Source organism: Passer montanus, unplaced genomic scaffold, assembly GCF_014805655.1.
Source record: "Passer montanus isolate IOZ18808 unplaced genomic scaffold, ASM1480565v1 scaffold2, whole genome shotgun sequence".
Lineage (NCBI taxonomy): Eukaryota > Metazoa > Chordata > Aves > Passeriformes > Passeridae > Passer > Passer montanus.
This window is the reverse complement of record NW_024366591.1, coordinates 9,534,116-9,554,078: the sequence shown is the minus strand read 5'-3', so window position 1 is coordinate 9,554,078 and position 19,963 is coordinate 9,534,116. Positions and strand designations below refer to the sequence as shown.

Sequence of the window (19,963 nt, the reverse complement as noted above, 5' to 3'; positions counted from 1 at the left end):
ACTGCTTCCCAGGACATGATGGCTTGCCTCAGGCCGTCCATATGGTCCTACTACCCATAAACCAGAACAAAACAAAACAGAAAATCCAAGCTCTTAAAGATGTCACCACACACTTCAAAAATAGATATGTCTGTCCTATATGTATGCTCACCCCATTCTGTAGATACATACATAGATGCTCTTCTATATCTCATACCTATATACATGCTTACAGCCTATATAGATAGGAGTTGACATACAAATCCTCTGTACATATCTTCTGAGAAGAGTAGTTGCCTTGGTTTTTTTTCCCTTAATGGAAGAGACAGGAAAATGGCCTTCCTTTACTTTCCAAAATCTGACAGTAGGTAAAAGAGTTGTCAAAGACCCTCTCTTCCAGTGCTGTGCTATACTACTGTGTGAATTTGTGTTGCAAAAAACATGTTGTTTTCCTGGATTTTATTATCCTATGTAGAAGCCGCTTTATTTTCACTTGTAGCGTAGACAAATTCATGAGGGACTGCAGAGTGACCAGTTAGCACTCTGGTTGTGTAACTTGAAAATAAGCAGATATGACAGTGTGACATGCCTGCTTCAAAGCATTATCTAGGAAACCTTGTTGTCTAAGTGGATTGAGAGATTATTAACAGATACTATTAGTATAGTATAATACAACTGACTCTGTAGAGATTCTGAGAAGGTGTAAATGCTTTTCAGAGGCATGCAGGGTCCTAGGCTTTCCATGTTAGCACACTTCTGTAGAGAAAGTTACTTTGTTCTCTGCTGGAAAAATAATTAGGGAGTGTTCATTCACTTGCCATTCTGGCACCTCTGTGAATCATATTGGAGATGTAGAAGTACCTTTCAGGCATTTGACTGTAGGAAAGGAGTGTTTTATTCAGCCTCTTCATCACCTTTACCTTATCTCCCCCTGTATTTAAAAAGAATATATTCCTTCCTCAAAACATTTTTGGGTTTCTTGAAGGTTTTGTTCAGTGACACCTGTCACCCCTCCCCTAAATGTTCTGAGAGACTGATGTCTTACAGCAAGTTTTTGCTTGTTGGCTAGGAACATGAGAAACCCAAGTAGCTGCTCGTTGTCTGTTTTCCATGATCCAGCAAATGCTGGTAAAAGTCCTTCCCAAGTACCTGCTATGGGAGATAAGGAAGGGGAAAAAAAATAATTGTGCAGCTTTGGAGTTTCATTCCACCCAAGTAATTTGTTCTCCGTGGCCTGTGGAATATGAATGTTCTGAACTTACCCAGCCTGTCCTTGCCCATCAAAGCTGCCTGCTCTGAGTTCTATTGGTACACTGGGTGTCGAATGCCCAGCATGATGCCCCTTGCAGAAACTTTCCTCTTGCATTGCCTTTGCAAGATTGGAGTATTTTCATTGCATTTCTGTTGATAATTATACCTGAAGGGTAATTGTTTCAGCTTGTTGTGAATACTGGTTCTTAAATTTTTTTGCCTGTTTGCTATGATGGTCATCCAAGTGCATTTAATGGGTAAGAGGAAGTACAGAATAAAAAAAAAACCCTACTCCTTGATAATAGTTACAGCCTTTCCTGACCTTCGTTTCAGCTGTATATCACTATATTAAATAGATTCAGTAGATGTTGGAGGGTTTGGGGTTTGTTTTTGTTTGTGTGCTTGTTTTTTCCAGTCCTGTTTAGTAATGATATTCTGTTTCTTTGTTTTTTTCAACTGTCTTAGTATGACTTTAAAGACAGTATGTTTTTTCCCCTTGCTTCAGGGTAGGTGAAGCTTTAATATTTAGTACAAGGAGACTGTTGAAGAATGGAAATTATAAACACAGAATACAAATACACCAAAGAAAAATAATTTCGTTTAGATTACTGAATAACTAGTTATTTTTGGAAACTCTACGGGTAGTATTAAAAATTAATCAACTCATATTTGGTGTATTGTTTTGCTGTAGCTCAGTCATCAGAATTTGAAATACTCATATCTTATTGCTACTATTTGTGGCAAGCCCCATTTCCAAAAGAAATGAGGTGTTAGAAAGTAAGCCATAGTGCTTTGTTATGAAACTCCACTGTTTATTAATCTAAGTAAATCTAATACAAAGGTTTATTAGTACAATGAACTGAACTTCCAAAATATCCGTTGTTATTTCAGTTCTGGGACTGATCCTGCTCAGCTGGTGCCCCATGGCAGTTCTCATGCAGTGCCACTGTCTGCGGTTTGCCAGTGCAGTGGATTAGAACTCCTAAGAAAGTGCAAGCACCATTTGCTCTGTGACTTCATCTCTGAAAGAACCAAGGAGTCACTTAACTGCAGTAGAAATAGAGCTGAGATTTCTGATACGATCTCTTGATCGTTAATAGCGCTGTCTCCCAGACTTTCTGCATAAGTGGATGAAATTGAGAACACATCTTGATCCATGGTACCACTTATGATGCTTCAGTGATCAGTCAAAAATCCAATGTTTACAGTCCATGTTTTATATGTTTTGAAGCACTGTAGTTTATAAAACTTGGTTTCATGTGGCATAGCACTGAGAGCATGTATCTCTCTGTGTCATATCCTGTTGCTGACTACAGTAAAACAAACTTAAACATTTAAACCCAAATTATCACAGCCTTATATTTCTTCATGAGGGAGTGTAACTCAAAATGGTGATGGTTTTCTTGCATGCACTGCTTTAAACAGGAGGAAATAGAGCCATTTCCTGAAGAACGAGAGAACTTTCTTCAGCAGTTGTACAAGTTCATGGAAGACAGAGGTAGGCATTTTAATTAACAGTACTTTGAAAAATTGAGCCTGTAAACTAGTAGTGCTTTGCAGTACAGTTTTGGAAACTGAAACCATAGTCATGCCTTCTGCCTTCCCTACTATATGGAAGATGAGTCTGTCACTTGACTCATCTCCTAAAATGCAGTCCAATATTTCTGCTTTCAGAAATAAATGGATATATTTAAATATCGATCTTATTATGTTTTGATTATATGTTGCACTGTGTTTGCTATAGTGTACTTCTAGAGTGTATAATCAAACATTTAATACTCTCAATCATATTAATTTATATTTTTGGTTTAATAACTTTAAAATACCAACACACGCCTTTTAGCTCATGGAAAAATGCATTTACTTTATGTTAATTTTCTTTTGTGAATCCTGATAACTTAAGTGCATGAACACTATCCATAGATTATGATGTTTTTGAAAGCCAGTACCAGTCGTTATGTTAAATCCTTACTAGGTTTTTATATATTGCAAGAAAAGGCAGGAGTGAGGGTGTCTGTATTTAAATTACTATTATGACTGGTTGAATTAGTATCTTCTTATTGCCATATGAAATGAGTTAAACTGTTCACAAGATATGACAATGTGATAGCTACTGCTAGTACAGTAGCATAGGAAGTTTCAGCTCTTGAAGCATTGTGGGATTGCTCCTGGTGAGGGTTGGTTTGGGTTTTTTAAATCAGTGAAAGGACTATTGTATTTTCAGATGTAATTGTTTCAGTGAGTGAAATAAAAATATGTAAAATAGTTAGCAAGAAAATTTGCATCATTTCTGCATGTTCAGTAAGGTATGGAAGAAAGTATATATAACATTTAATAACATTAAATATCATTAACTAACATAACCCATTTTCCCTCTAGTTCAGTAACTAAGACTATAGACTTTAAGTTTCATGAAAAGAAAGTACCAGATGCAGGAGGTGGAGTTTAAAATACTGTATTTAATAATAGTGCATATGATGTGAATTTCATGTTATTCTGAAAAAAATACTTCAAAATACCCTAACAACTGTTTTTGTTACCCAGGGACTCCTATTAACAAACGACCTGTATTAGGATATAGAAATTTGAATCTCTTCAAATTATTCAGACTTGTACACAAGCTTGGAGGATTTGATAACGTGAGTATTAGTACAATGAATACTCCAGAGCCATAAAACCTGTGGATGCTGTGGATTATTGTGGAATAATTTATTACTCTGTGAAGTACTGATAAATAACACAGGACAATTAGATGTATGAAGGTTTTCTACTATGGCTGCATAAAACACCCTGTAGCTCTAAAAACCATGCTTTAACATGAAACAGAACTAGTTAGAAGCTAAGCAAATTACACATCTACTCAGTATGTTTAATTATTGCTGCATAAATCAGCCAGCATGTGTGTTTTTGTAATACTTCAAGAAACATTTGTGTGATAAAGTTGTTACCTCCAGACGAAAGGAGTCACTGCTCAGTAAAATCTCAAAGACAGCCAATTTGGTGGCCTGATGTGAGGCCCCTAATTTCTATTTATTCTGGACAGTGTAAAGAAGAATTTTCTGACGGGGATTAGTGAGACTGGTCTTGGGAGGAGTAATTGAAATACATTGAATTCATGGCCAAGCAGATTCTGTTTGTGCTTTGAACTGCTTCCCATGAATGTAGCCTGACAGCTGAGGAGGTCTGTTTGTGCAGTGACGCCTTTCTGACAGGCAGGACAGGATGTGGTACTTGGGTATTGCAGTACATCTGCTTTACCTTCACAGATGGTTAGAAATGGGCACGTCACGGAGCTTTGTCACCAAAGGGCATGTTAAGGACATAATGAAAGACTGGTAGGCACTATGTCTGGTGCAGTACTACCAGGGCTGAATATTGTTAATGCTTTGACTTATTTTTTTATTTCAAATTTAATTAAAATTCTAGCTCTGATAGTTAAGAATTACTTTAAATACAAAATAAAAAGAAAAAAAAAAGATGTACTGATTTTTCTGATAGCTATATTTTCTGTCCTCTGTTTTATTGCCACCTGGAGAGGAAAGCCTGCTGTGGCTTCTTGCATTGCAGAAATGCTAAATTGCTTAAAGTGATTACATTAGACTGCAGTTTGCATTACAGTGAAATACTGTGTGTGTGATAAATAGTAATTTTATAGATCAGAGGAAATTACTTACATTTATTTTCTGAAGCTGTAAACTTTGTCAATTTAGTTTTTTTTGTCAGTGAATTAATTAAAAAACAATTACATCATTGTCTTTAACAGATTGAAAGTGGAGCGGTGTGGAAGCAAGTTTATCAAGATCTTGGAATCCCTGTATTAAATTCAGCTGCAGGATATAATGTTAAATGTGCATACAGAAAGTAAGTAATAAAGCCATGTAGTTTATGCTAAAACTACAGTGAACTGAAGTGATGCTCTGTTAGGATAGGGATAATCTACATAAAATCCATAACCCTTTGTTTATAATACAGTTTTTAAGGCTTTAAACCTGCTGCCCATGTTTAGCTTCTCTAGGTTGGATTTTCCTTCTTTAGTCAAACTTGCTTATCACAAACAATTTTTTATTTTTTTTAGATATCTCTATGGTTTTGAAGAATATTGTACATCAGCTAACATTGAATTTCAAATGGCATTGCCGGAGAAAGTGATGAACAAGCCTTGTAAAGACTGTGAAAAAGAAAAAGAATTGAAGATGCGTGAAGAACCAGAACAGGATGCAAAAGAGATAAAAGTGGACAAGGACGAGCGCAAGCAGGAAGAAGTAGCAGTAGTACAACAAGAAGAAAAAAAGTCAGCTGAGAATGATAATGAAAGTAAAGAAAATGATAAGCCCTCTGTTCTGGTAATATATTTTAAAATTCATCTTATATCTTGCTTATAAAGTCTGTTGGTGTGTTAATAACTATGAATTAATATGAAGATTGAAATTTCTGTGATGGATTTACAAAATAAGACAAAAACTCACTGTAAACCTAATTCAGAGCAAGATATTTGAGCTGTATTTACCCTAGGTGCTGGTTTTAGGGGATCATGATGTCAAAATGTCTGACTTGTTAAAACACAGCTGCAACATTCCACTTGTTTGAGGGCCTTCTGGGTGAAATGGAGACTAATTAGTGTCCATAAATGGAGACTAATTAGTGTCCAGCTTTATCCTTATCTGGGTAATACATGCTCACAGCTATAATATTGCTGATATTTTCATTAAGCATTTATCTGTACTTGTAAATACTCATAATAATACTCATAAATATTGCTGTTACTTTTGTGTTCCCATTAAACCAGTGAAGCTGTGGAAAGACCTGGGTCATATTATGTACACATGGTCTAATGTAGTTTAGTGGTCCAGAGAAACAAATGTTTATAGCTTTTTAAAATCCACTGTTGACTCAGTGGCTTTAGCAGAGGAAGTTCAGGGTCATAAACTGATGTGCTACACTGTATAGGCCTCGGAGTTTGCTGTGGAAGCAGCGTGGCTCCTCAAATCAGTGTGCAACAGAGCTGTCAGCAGTGGCAGCCAGCCCTGCTCTGTGGGCTAGGGAGGCATGCTCTGGGAGGAATGCCAGATGGGCCAGTGCTGGTATTTCTGCACCCCAAATGGAAACATGCTTTGTGAAGTGTTTGCCTTGGGGATTACTTTGCAGTCCAGGTCTAAGAGCTGCATGCCTGTATCATTGTGCTAAAACAAGCTAGGACACTGGCTGCAACTTTAAACTGTTAGGTTTAGCTTAAGACTTTCAAAAAGAAAAGCAGCAGAGGTGCTGTAATGTAGCAGTCTGAATTGCTGCTAGCACAGTCCAGGCTAAGGGAGCAGAAAGGACCTTTGCATAATATCCACAGATGTTTTATTCAGCCACATGGTGAGATGATCAGGTCCCAGAAACACACATGTGGAGGGTCCAGCTTTCTCTGTGCAGGGGCCTGGGAGCTGAACATGATCTCTGGGCAGTACAAAGCTAAGGGCCAATCAGGGAATAGGGAAGGAGTGACTCAGGGACATAGGAACAGACATAGGAACAGGGGAAGGAGCCAATGGGGTCTAACAGCTTTTTGAGGGAAGCTTCTTGTATCTCCCTAGACCAGGGAATGCCCCTCCAGGATCTCCACACTGTAATTTTACGACAAGCCCTGCACTGTAGCATTGTTTTGCTCTTATGACTTCAGTGTGTTTTGTCTGCCTTTTCTTAAATCCTTTGTTTTCACCTTGTGAGTTAACTAAAGGTTTTATTATCCTAGGGAAACAAAAAAAATTTGCCAGATTCTGTGTTTACTCAGCCTGATCAAGAAAAGGACTTAAATATAATCAAAACTGAAGATGAAACCAAATTGGAGGATAAAGAGGAGGAGAAGATCAAAGAAGTGGAAAATCCTACAGTAAATGCGGATGCTGAAGAAAAAGAAAAATCAGGGTAAGTTATGCTATTTCTAATCAGATGAAACATAGGTGTTTATTAAATTTTACTCTTGTAATTTGAATTTCAAATCAGACATGCCGTTGTTAATTAGACTTGTATCTTCTGGAGACCGATGTGTTCATGACTTTGTCGTGGTTAGGCCATTGAAGTTCACTGATCTATTTTTAAAAGAAAAGGCAGCTTAAGTTTTACAGGTTCCAGGCCAAATGTAAGCTGAGTGAGAGCAGAATGTACAAATCATAGGTCACTATTTGATTTAATACAATAATATCACAGACATTGTGAAGAGTATTTTCATACTTGATTTTGGTACAAGGCAAATGTGTTTCCAGCTTTTGCTTTTGGACAGGGGTGTGTAACGTGGGAAAAGATGGAAGTACCTTGCATTGCTCAGTTAATGGTCTTGCTGCCTGGTACTGACAGTGGTCTCTTGTGCAGACCTTCAAACAGGTGTTTTGAAAGTAGGAGATGGAAATAATAGGGATGCTCAGGGCCATCAAATCAATGAGTTTGTGTGGATCATTTGGTTCATGGAATGGGCAGGTTTTCCTGTTTCAGTTCAGGAAAAATCTCACAAATGTTTTTCAGCAGCCACACAAAAAAAATTACAACCAGAATATAGTCTTTATTAATCTCCAGTGTGTTAACAATCTGTATTCTTACAATTAAAACTCTCATACAGTATGATTTCAGTATTAAGAACACAACAATTCCCCTTAGAGGTCAGATAGATCTCTTAATACAGTATTTGTCTTCAATAAAACCCAGTAACAGATGCTTAAGGGAGAAGCTGTTATAAAAGGGAAAGCAGATAATGACACCTCCTTATACTTCCACAGCAGTATGTATATCAGGGATGTGTTGGGTTTTGTTGGGTTTTTTTTGTAGTTAATACCATATGTTGCCTGACCAGTAATTCCCTTGTTCATTCCAGCAAATTTGTTGTTTAGTAGATCAGCTGTCTTGTCTTGATCTTCTGTCTAAATATCATTAGCTCTTAATGCTTCTTCTGGCCCATTAAAAGTTGTGGCCAGAATGTAATGGTTTATGATTCATTGGTAGTAGTTATTTTATTTTTACTTTTATTTTATTTTAGATTTTGATTTTTTAGTGGATTCTGGAATGATCCTTTTGTAAAATGTTTTTGTCCTACTGAATATTTTCAGAGAGATTTCGTTGGCAATTTCTGTAACTCAGAAATGCAGAATACAGAAAAACCAAGTTCACCTAAGCTCAGTTAAAGAGCCTTTTCTTTATGGCTGTGATTTTGTTTGTATCCTATGTAAACTTTTCTTTTTTAAAATACTAATTGCTGGACTTTGCTGCATTTGCTATTTTTAATATGAACTAGATGAGTTGTACTATAACAGGTTTGCAAGATTTTCAGGATTATTAAAGAATGATTTTACAATGCTGCTTTCAAAATATGGAACTAAACAGATAGAAAATTTTGCCATGCTTAGAGAATAGCAGTTTTTAAAGTTCCCTAAATTCTGTATTTGTATATGTGGATGTTTGTGATGTTACTTTTATTTATTTATATACTTGAAAAGTATGGTGGCTTCATGCTTACCATGCTGCAGCAGTAAATGGTACATGAAAAATTAGAAGCTGCATTTACGTTTCAATAATCCTTTATTTTTATTTTTTAAGTTGGGGTGTTTTTAATCCCAGTTCATGTCAATTTGCATTATTTATTACATTTAAAAATGTTATTAATGTTCTTATTTATTATTTAGGAAAACAACAAAAATCTATAGAGAATTTCCTTTTATGTTTTCCCAATTCACCTGATAGCAATAGAATGATTCTTTTCCCTCTGCTCCTCCTTACTCATCCCAGTGGAAAACTCTTCCAACTAGTATTTTTGCTATTATGACTCATGGAAGATTGTAATGAGTTGCTTAGAATAGAAAGCATAACTCTAAAAAGAGGTGTAGGTGGTGATGTGGTCATTGCTGGGAGGTATGCTGTTTGAAGGGATAATTTAAATTACAAAAATTGAACACTTATAGCAGGTAATTGTAAGTATTTATAAGCAGTATTACTGTAGTAGCACTGTTAGCATGATTACTTTTCCCTTCTACCCTCTCAGATTGATAGGGAGTACAAAATGCACTTGTATCGGCTTTAAAGAGCTTTTGAAAATGTCACTCTCATCCTAAGTGCTAAATAATGTTTTTAGCATTTATGCCATAAAGGCTTAAAGGAAATTTATGGGGCATTGTATTAGATGTTGCACTTCCCTATACCCAACTTCATGGATTAGAAGTGGCAGAACTTATGCAAAGGTAGAGATGCTGTGGTTGGAGTTCTTTGTTGAACTGAAATGCAAAGTGAAAACAGGCATTTTTTAGGTGGAAATTAATCACACACACCAATACTTGAAATGTAATAAAAATAGATCAGTGTGAAAGTCAGACTGAAATTTTGTTATTTGATGTATTTAAAATGTCTTTCTAGCACTTCTTTAAAGTTATGGACCATTTGTCCTTCACAGTCCTAACAAGATAGCTAAATAAATTAAATCTGATGTTACGTTAGGCAAACTTTTAGAGTTTTCTATTTGCATTTATATCTGTAGGACTTTGGACATCTTCATGTAGCTTATTTGTCTGTAGATGCAAGGAACCATGAGGATAGAAGAATTTCTGTGTTTCTTCTTGCTGACTTTCTTATGGGAGGACTGGATGTAACTTCCAGCTTGCAAATCTCAGGAAATACTGCTGGAAGCCAGGGCTGTTTATTTTCTACAGGTTTTGTTTCTCTGTGCAATCCCATGTATCTCAAACCTTTGAGATTGCTACCACTTGAATTGTATGGTTCCATCTACACAGACTTTAACAATATGATGAAGAGGAAGAAAGGCTCAACTTTGTCTTCCTTTTTTTCCCCAGAGTGCCAGTTTCTTTCCTGCTTGTGTATCTGAGAACACTGAGAGTAAAGATTCCAAGGGCACCTTGCCCTTTATTCTGTACATCCTTCTCTTGTTCACTTTTTGCTTTGTTGTTTTTGGGGTTTTTTCCATGTGTCTAGAGGAAGATACCTGTGCTAGATAAAGGTTGTAGAACTTGTGGTCATTAAAACAAGTTTTTAACAAAAACAGTAATATATCTGTCCCAGAGGGTCCTTTACAAAACTGATTTGTAAATCATCCTTTTCCATAACATCAAAAAAGTAGTTATACTTGGCCAATAAGTAAAGAAGAAAGTTCAGAATCCTTCTTCTCAGAAGTTCCTACAAACTTGATGTTGTTGAAGTCATGATCTTCAAATGTAGCACTGCATAGGTGGTGTGCTGTTTCCTTTGTAGCATCCAATATCAGCTGTTTTAACTTGTTGAACACTTGAGTCAAAGTCAACAAATTGGGAACGGATCTGTTTTTCTACATGATGAACAGTGTAGACAATTGAATATGTTCCAAAGAGATTGAGGCCAGAAGCCTAGTGGAGATTTTAAAAGGTGTGAGTTTTTTAGTACAGGCTAATAAAATGAAATGTAAATCTTTAAAAATTTCATAGTACGTGCAGTTTGGAAATGGAAGTGTAGGTTAACTGCTGTGTAACCAATTAGCAAGATTTTTCCCCCCCAGACAGTTAATTCAACTCCAAGTTTCTGTATTGGTTTTGGAGTTTTTTATTGAGATTTTTTTTTTGTTGGTTTTAACACTTTGCTCTAAGGCACCTGGAACAGACCACTATCAAGAACTTCATACTGAAATGGAAGTTTAAATGCTGAGAATCTGGGTAATTTTTGCTTCTCCACAAAAATTTGCAGCAGATTTATATATGGGTAGTATTTAGATTTTTGAGGTGCCCAGGCAAAATCCTTTGGAGAATCCCAATTCCAGTACATAGACATAGCAAGAGCTTTTATTCTTGTATTTTCTTTCTTGTGTCTGAGGTGCTGCCTTAACACCAGGAAGGGTTGCCATTACTGGATCTTACCTTGTTCTTGTTTATCAGACTGTCATTTTCACAAGTCCTTCTTTGGCCTTAGGAAATTTCTTGAATTTATTTGGTTTTGTTCTTGAAAACCATCTAATTTTTTTATTTTCTCCAAGGAATGCATGAACAAATGTCCTTAAAGAATGCTTTAGAAACCTAAACACTTCTGGTTGTCTGATACTGATGGTTTAGGTCTTTATGGTGTGGTTTTCTAGCAGCTGGTACTGTCATATTTTGACAATATTACAAGATGAAAATACTAAACGTTTAGTCTTTGGTTTAATTCTGTTCTATCAGCCATTCATTCACATGCAAGGGAAAAATCTTAATCTTAAAGCTGTTATATGTGTCTTTCATGCAGTAGTAACATTTCCCCTTCTGTAAGCAGTAGGAGGGAACTAGGAATAATAAAAGCAGTAATTGAAAACGAAGTCAAGACGGGCGTTATTTCATATAAACGATTTTACCAAGGGGTATTGGCCCTGTGGGGTAAGAGGACTACCTGCTGTGCCTGTGCTGCTGCTGAAACTTCTTGTACAAGAGTTAAATTTTCTGATAACACCTGTTAGGGATTTTTCTGAAAGCAGTTTACAGTGGGCTTATATAATAGTCAGAAGCTCCATTTCACATACAGGAGAAAGACATTGTTCCTTATCGCTTGAAATGACACATCATTGTGGTGGTGGATATGAAAGGATAGCAAGTAGGTTAGAATCTTTTGGAGTGTAGAATATTTTATATAAAGGCATATCTCTTCGCTTCTGAAGAGTTCAGAACTATATATTGAGATAGCTTTCTCCAGTTTGATTCAAGTTTATGTGGAATTGATTTGCTTGGGATAATGGAGAACAATGTGCCATGCTCAGTGCTTGTGCAGTGTAAACGTATGCTCAGGATCTTAGATTGTTGGTGTGTATGCTAAAGAAAAATGCTTATAAGAGCCATACTGAGTAGTTTTATTTATAGGAATATATTTCAATGCTTTTATTTGTGATGTGTGTTCTATTTATGTATTTCAGCTGTCTTTGTATGAGGCAAGAAGTTCATTGCATAGTCATATTTTCAGAAACAGTCTAATTGATTTTTTTTCTTAATATAGAATCCAGACTGATGCATACAATGATTGCTTTTGATAGAGCAACAAGCTGCAAATGACACAATAATAAAGTGTGGAGTGGTGGTGTAAATGTACTGGCTCTTTGTATTGAATGGAAGGGAGACATCTGGTTTGGGAAGAGTTGTTCTGCCATCATAGTTTCCGTAGCAAATGGTCACTGTGCAGGTTTTTAATGATGGTGGCTGTCACCGAGGCTTACATGTGTGGGAGAGTCTTTAAGCACTCATCAGATACTGGGTGCTTCCAAGGTGAATGTGAACCAGTGCTGTAAACCAGGAAGGGCTGTACTCTTCAGTCAGACTTTGGAACCACCCTTTATCCTTTTGATGAATGTTTCAACACGTGGCTGAATGATGAGAAGTGAGGTCCTCTCACCTGTCTGGCAGCAGAGGAACACACTGATCACAAACAACATGCTTGCATGATTGAAGTGTACTGTACTACACTCAGGTGTGACTCAGATCAAGGCAGTGCCTCCCCCTTCCCTTGGGACAAGGGATCCCAACTGCATTTATTCTAACTTTCTGTGTGCAGACAGAAGTCTCTGGGGCTTGTATTTTCAGATTTTCTTTGTAACTTCAGAGGTGCTGTGGTTCAACCCAGCTGGCAGTCATGTACCATGCAAATACTGGCTCACTTTCCTCCCACCCTGGTGCATCCAAAACAGAGCACTATGCTACCAAGGAGAAATAATCTCTATCCCAACCAAAACCAGAACAAGAGGGAAGACAAATACTGATGATTTTTGGGGAGGTGTTACTTTGTGTAATTAAAGATGAGATTTCATTGTCAAGGCAGGAATAAAGGTCTTAATGACCTCTCTGCCTTAAAACTTAAGGTCACATGTGAAAACAGACTGAACATCTTTCAGCTCTGTTTTATGAGAAGCAGAGGTTAAATTATGCTCTAGGATGAGAAAAAGAAAAAAAAATAAGCAAGAAACAAAAATAGAAGCTAATTCCTAAACTTGAAGTGTCAGTTATACTAAAGTTTATTTCTGCTAGTGATTCAATTAATGGTAATGACTTAATTAAGGCAATAATTGAAATAATCTTACTTCCTCAGATTTTAGAATAACCCCTGAAAAAATAATCTTTCATGTGCCATCTCACCTGCTGTGTGTACCAGTGTGGTGCATCAGGGGAAGCATACTGGAGTAGGGCTAGGTTTGCTGCAAAACAGGAATTCTAGGAGGCAGGTATAATGCTCCAAATCACACTCTGTCTCGCAGGCTTCACCTGAGCTTAGTTACAGCTCATGTTTTGTGCCAGAGAATGTGGTATGAAAGAGATTTGCATGATGCTGCATTTTCTTGAGTGGTGTAAGAGCAGCAGCATTTCATTTATTAACTATGTCCAGTTGTTAATACACTTAATTATGGGCTTGTTGGTGTTAAATCTTTATATTGACTGAGAGTGACCTGCTGTGTGTGGTTTTAGCCTTTTGAGGATATTGCCTTGTCCTTTGAAACTAATGATAAGCAATATTTGTATCATCTAAACTTTTTAATGGTTTTACTTTATTAACAAGTAGTTTTGCATTCTTATTCATTAATTTCTTGCTTCTGAAGGTTTATGTTCCCAATCATTGTGAGATGGGGTGAGGGTATTCTTTTTAGTCTGTGGTTGTAATTTGTAATGCTTTTGAGTCCTGATAAGCTTTCTGGTAATACTTTGGATTCTGGAACAGAGTTACACTTGTATTGCCATGTCTCCTGTACACTGTGTGTGCACATCTGCTGCTGCCTTGTTTCATCAGCTGCTGCTGGGGGTTGTTCATATTGTTGCAGCTTTGTGGTAGATATTGCTCGGTACTGGTTTTAAGTTGACAATTACTTTCTGCTGCCAAGAGGTTTGTTTCTTTTTTCTTTTATCTTCTTTTTTTTTTTTTTTTTTTTTACCTTTTCCCCATGCCCTTCCCCCAAATGGATTTTGGCTAAACAGCATTGAAGAAAAATTCAGTGATCTCATGCATGCATACATGGACTCATGAAGTTATGACTGTGCATACTGGATGCCTACGATCACTATTTCCTCTTAGAAACCTCAGTTTTGTGGCAGTCATGGCTTCTCCTTTGTCTGCACTGCCAGATTTGAGCTATTTATGGCATTATAAGACAATCTCTTCCTTGCAACTGTTGGTATGTGTTCTTGGGTTTTTGTTGCGGGTTTTTTGTTGCTTTTTTGTTCCAGGAGCTATATTAGTGTGTTGGATTTTTCTGCTCCAAAATTATGAACATTCTTTGCTTCTGTTTGGTTTCCTAAAACCTTGAGCTTATGATTGCTAACCAAGTCACTCCTTAGAACACTTTTTAATTGCAGCCATTTCTGCTGCCATTTTGCTTTTGCTTCCTGACATGCCCTCCACCTATGTTCAGCCTGCTGTTCTCATCTCCTTGACCATCCAAATTACTCACCATGATGGTTTCACACATCTCTTGCAGAAGGTACCAATTTCTGGTATTTTCATGCAGTCTTTGTAGGATATGTTGGGACACCAAGATGGGAGAGACTCCAAATTTGTTCAGCTTTCCAAAAGCCACTGGCACCATAATTGCCAGTGTCTGGAAAATCCTGACTCTCCAGCATAGGCGTACTTTACTTTGCAGACAGCGTTTGAGGATTGTGCCCTTAGATCTTGGAGAGAAAAAAATAAGAAGGCAGATTTTGGTTCACTGCAGTTTTGAAGTGTACTTAGTAATGGAGAATCAAAGTTCCTCTTGTTCTTGGAGCAGTGGTGGCTCTGCTTCTGATCCTGTTTTTTTAAGCTTTTGTATGATAATACCTATTGAACTGAAATTGGCTTGGAATTTTTGTTTAGTGCAGCAGAGAGTATAACTTAAAATCATTTAAATTATTAGTTGATGCTTTTTGTTGTTAGCTCTGGAATTCTGTTGAGGAATTTTTCATCTGAATCTTTGAGCACCTTTTTTCCTGATTTCCTTGGGAAGTAAATTTTGCCATAAGTGAGCTTTCAAAGCTTGTGTATTCATGTTGCATCTTTAACTCTGGCAGTTTTAACTTCACTAGCAAAGTAGTTCAGTGAAAGTGTATAGTTCTATATCTATCTATCTGTATTTATATCCCCTGGAAGGCCAAGACTTTGTGTATGTGTGTGTATATTTATACATATGCATACATATATACATTAAAAATTAAAATTAAAATGTTGGCCTTCTAGAATTATACTGTAGGGTCCATGCCATGTATACCTGAATAGATATGTCTTCTGTGACTTGGTGTACTAGAAAAAGACGGATTTTTTAGCCTTTGTCTCAGTGTGTATGCACATGTGTGTATATACATATATGTATTTGTATATTTAGTGTGTCTATGCATATATGTGACAACATTCATTTCTGAAGTAATTTCATTAAATCAGTTATACTACAGTTGAATTTAGCATATTGTTCTGAATTCCCTTTTGCCAGCTCATTAGATAGTAATGCTGCAGTTTTACTTCTGCAAAGGAGCATCCTTTCGCAGAGAGAAAGTAGCTTGGCTTATCTGAGTATTTTCTACTGAAAATGTTATGGAAAGGCTTAGATTATTAATACAGACTTCCCTCTTTGTGAGCTTAACTAAAATACTGGTGTGAATCAGACTTGGAGCAGTACTTACATTGTCTCTTATCCAGATAGCCAATCATACCTGTTCCGTGTATCAGGTTTTTTTTATTATTGGCAGTCTGCTGTTGTGAATTTAGTCAGCAACTAAATCTGTTCTGTGTTGTACAGAGTGTGTGATTAGAATGGTACAAGGGCCAATAATGCTGCTTTATAAATCTAATTAAGATTAGAAGATATTTTCCCCCATTAACTTTTGTAATCTAGTCTGCCTCTTTAAGCTGATTGCAGATAATTTTCAGATAACTGAGCAGCCTGTGGCTGCCATTGACTGAAACTAGCAAGATTTGTGGGTTCTTACTGCTTCTGAAAATTGGTCCAAAATATCTAAAGATGTGTTGAAAACTAGCTTACTTTTGAAAGCAGTGAACACCTGCTTGTGTATTTATATAGTAATTAAATGCAAGTTTGACATATTTAGAATACTTTTGGTGTGATTGGCAAGGAGTCACAAGGTCATAAATTAGCACAGGTTGTTTAATTTGCTAATACAGTCACATAAGGTATTGGGGAGTTTTTTGTGCAAAATCTGGTTGTGGTAGCAGTAATTTAAAGCTGTTGAGATAGAGTTTATGCATTATAATAAATCAAGGATTTTTTTGAGAAGCAAGTTTCAAGAAGTATTTGTAAAACTTGTACGTTAAAAAATGGAATTTAGGAGATTTTCTCTATATTGAAAATAATTAATTTTTAAGTGAGAAAATTATATTTAAACAAAGAGACTGCATGCAAGAATCTTATAAAGATGAGTTTGAGCAACTTCTACTCATACAGATTTTGATGGAATTTTTTTTTCTTTTAGTCACTTTTGCACCTTACAGTCACTGGATTTTGTGTGTGTTGCTATATCCTGTTTTGCTGATATTACTCAGCTGTAGTACAGTTTCACGTATTTGGAGCCTCCTGTTTCCCACTCTCTAATGCATCCACAATATTTATCAATATATGTGGTTTGGAACTGAAAAGCTTATGAAGTATCTCATATTAACTCTACAATTTTTTAAACCTTTCAAGAGATGACACGAATAAGGAAGAAGATGAAGATGAAGAAGAAGCAGAGGAGGAGGAAGAGGAGGAGGAGGAAGAAGACAACAATAACAATGAGGAAGAAGAGTTTGAATGCTATCCACCAGGCATGAAAGTCCAAGTGCGGTATGGAAGAGGGAAAAATCAAAAAATGTATGAAGCTAGTATTAAAGATTCTGACATCGAAGGTGGAGAAGTCCTTTACTTGGTGCACTACTGTGGATGGAACGTGAGGTAACTTGAGTTTTAGTTAGTGATTACTTCTTGAATTACTTCTCAAATACACTTATGAATTTTAAAAACTAAATTAATAGACATCTGGAGTCCTAAACTTTCAGTATTGGTGTTCTGTGAAGGTCATTGTACTGTATGAAACTTAGATTTTTATCACTATATAAATGCAGGGCTTTAGTTACTTTGAAAATCATCTTAAAATGACTTGTTCAAAGAAGGCTTCATTTGTTCCCCATCTTACTTTTAGATCTTCCCATGCAAGTGACACATCACTCTTTTCAGATTCCTCCTCTGGCTCTCTTAAGCCGATTTTCTCTGATTCAGTGTCTGAGTAGTGCATTTAGCTGAGTGAGCTCACTCTTGTCAGTGAAGCACAGAGTACAACAGCAACAGGGCATTTAACTGGAAAACAAGATTCTTAGTGGCAAATAAGTGCACAGCAAGTAACTGCATTTCATCTGATCCGGTATCTATCCTCCCTAGCCCGCCTCCCCTCCCAGCCAGACTCTTCTTAGCCTAGTGGCTTCTTATGCTTTCTTTAATAGGAGGAGCATATGGTTTTTATTGTCTTTAGTCTAGCATTAATAGAAATAAGTTGAAGTATTTCTGTTGCTATTTCAGACCTCTTTTTTGCCATTTAAAACTTGAAGCAACTTTTAAAACAGTAGAGAAAACTAAAATTTTTGAGCAGCTTATAAACATGTCTGCTCCTTTCCTCAGTTTCTACGTAATTGCTCATTGTCCTTAAATATTACCTTTTAAACTTTATTACTATCTATCAAAAAAACTCCCCAAGTCTGAAACAAGTCTGAGGTACTTTTCCTTATTTTTCCTTTTCTGGGAAAGCTGAGGTTCTTGTAGCCTTCATCTGTCATCTGGGCATCCTGCCTCTGGCCAAGAGGGCAGGACAAATACCATTTATTCAGTTCTAGCAGATCTGCTAGCAAAGGAAGCAGAGAAGTGCAGTGCTTCTCTTGCTGCCTTGAATTCACCTCTTTGCATCACGGCCCGGTGGTCCAGGCACTGCTGCCAAGGAGGAATCTCGCTCTTGCCAGTTCTGGTACCGATCTTCTGTAGAATTTTAATCTACATTGATCTACAGGAATAGGATCTGACATAAACTGTCTTCAGGCAACGTCTGTAAGCATAGTGGGCTGTGAAGTCAAGAGATGAGGGGAGAGCAGCCTGCTCAAGGTGGGAGCTGGGGTGTGACTTGCATTCTGGTCTGGTTCTTATTGAGAGGACTCCCTTGGAGTGCAATTTGCTGAAATTTTCATCCTACTCACTGAAGACTACTGTGTGTACCATTCCAAGAGGTTTCTTGCTTTTAAACTCTTGTTTTGGAATTCACCTGTAAGCATAGAAGTTATTTTTCTTTTGGAGCAAGTATCATGCTGTTAGCCGTGCTGTGAGGTGAGATGATCAGAATTTTACTTGAGCAGTACTGCTTCAAATCTGAAGAAATGAGAAGTCAGAAATGAGTCTTCTTCACCTTGGAGATTCCAGCACCCCAGTTCTTAAAGGAGAAATCAAGATTCTAAATGTTTAATGCTGCATTTTAAGCAAATCTGCAGATTGATGTCAGAGGCATTATTTCTGTTATTAGGGTATGTTTGACAATAAAAACATTTTTAGTTAACTTGAACTCATTTGAGAAGTAAGGAGTGTTGATTGTTTGGTCTTTGTGACAGCAGGACTTGAGTTTATATTTTTACCTGGTGTTTCAAAAGAGCCCTCTGAAAAGGTTTGCGGGGGGGAGTAGGATTCTTCACTGAAAAATACATCCGTGATTGAGATTTAGCTGTGGGACTGTGCATGGACTCTGCTAAATGTGGCTAATTTTTTTCATACATGTAAAATAATTTAGGTTTATGGATTTGACAGATAGTGTGTAAGCCTCAGCTTTAGCCAGCATCTAAATACTTTGACAGTTTAGTATTGTGAAGACTAGTCTTGTAGGCTGTAACAGCTTGATTTGGCTTTCAGTCAGTGACAACCTGGAAAAGCAACTGCCTTAGTTGGGTAGGAAGCAATTCCCTCTCCTCCTTATTCATTGTAGATTACTTAGCAGGGACAAGTACTGTATGTGCAGTACAGAGGGTGTACTGAACTAGGATTTGCTAATCATCCAGGGTTTTTTTAATTCTGTCATTCTTCTGCTCCTTAAAATTTGACTTGCCCATTTTCCCTTTCAATCAGGTATACCATTTAATGGCCTGTTCTTTAAACTATAACTTGGAGCAGAAATCCGAAATAGCTACTAACGGTTCTTATCACAAGGTAATTTCAGTATCAGTCTGGAATTCAGGATAACTGTTTGTGTGGGCATGCTCACATTCCTTAGGGTACTTGGAATGATGTTGGGTAAACTTGGTACTCATCGTCATTAGTTGGGTTTGTTTGGTTTTTTTTAATGCTCTGGAGCAGTGACATTACGAACTGTGGAACTTTTTTTTTTGTTCTAAAGAGTAAATAGAAAGTGGAGAAGCTGTACAGCATTATGCTAAAGGATCTTGTTGTTACCTCCTGAGATTCAGGTGATGTGTGTCTCTGATAAAGGTCTCTGAATGGTAGTGTTCTGTGGAGCCTGACTTGTAGTCAAAGGGAATGGTAGAAATCTCTACCCTGTTAGAGGCATGTGTTACCACGTGTTAACTAGAAAAAGCAGAGAAGCTTCTTCTGACAGACCAGTGATGTTCTGAATAATGTGTAATTCATACATATTTGTTTTGTGTGTAACTAAAACTTCTTTGGGGCCTATGATGCCAGTTCCTTCTGTTGTCATTTTAATCTTCAGCTCCCAGTGCAAAGAACAGTTAGTTCATTGTGTTTTCGAGGTGACTTTCTTCTGCAGTGTATTCCCAGTAA

The 19,963-nt window shown here is 36.9% G+C and overlaps 1 protein-coding gene across 5 annotated transcripts in view; it reads left to right on the top strand.

Annotated features, from left to right (window-relative positions):
- The window catches only part of ARID4B (AT-rich interaction domain 4B), a 90,937-nt gene that overhangs the window by 54,282 nt on the left and 16,692 nt on the right, over positions 1-19,963 (top strand). For 3 of the 5 annotated variants that reach the window (XM_039707120.1, XM_039707118.1, XM_039707119.1), the window contains exons 12-17: positions 2,656-2,728; positions 3,775-3,869; positions 4,994-5,091; positions 5,306-5,573; positions 6,968-7,140; positions 16,850-17,095. In XM_039707120.1, the coding sequence (XP_039563054.1) occupies positions 2,656-2,728; positions 3,775-3,869; positions 4,994-5,091; positions 5,306-5,573; positions 6,968-7,140; positions 16,850-17,095 (953 nt within the window). The remainder of the gene's footprint in view (positions 1-2,655; positions 2,729-3,774; positions 3,870-4,993; positions 5,092-5,305; positions 5,574-6,967; positions 7,141-16,849; positions 17,096-19,963) is intronic. The other 2 variants (XM_039707122.1, XM_039707121.1) reach the window with 1 other exon arrangement.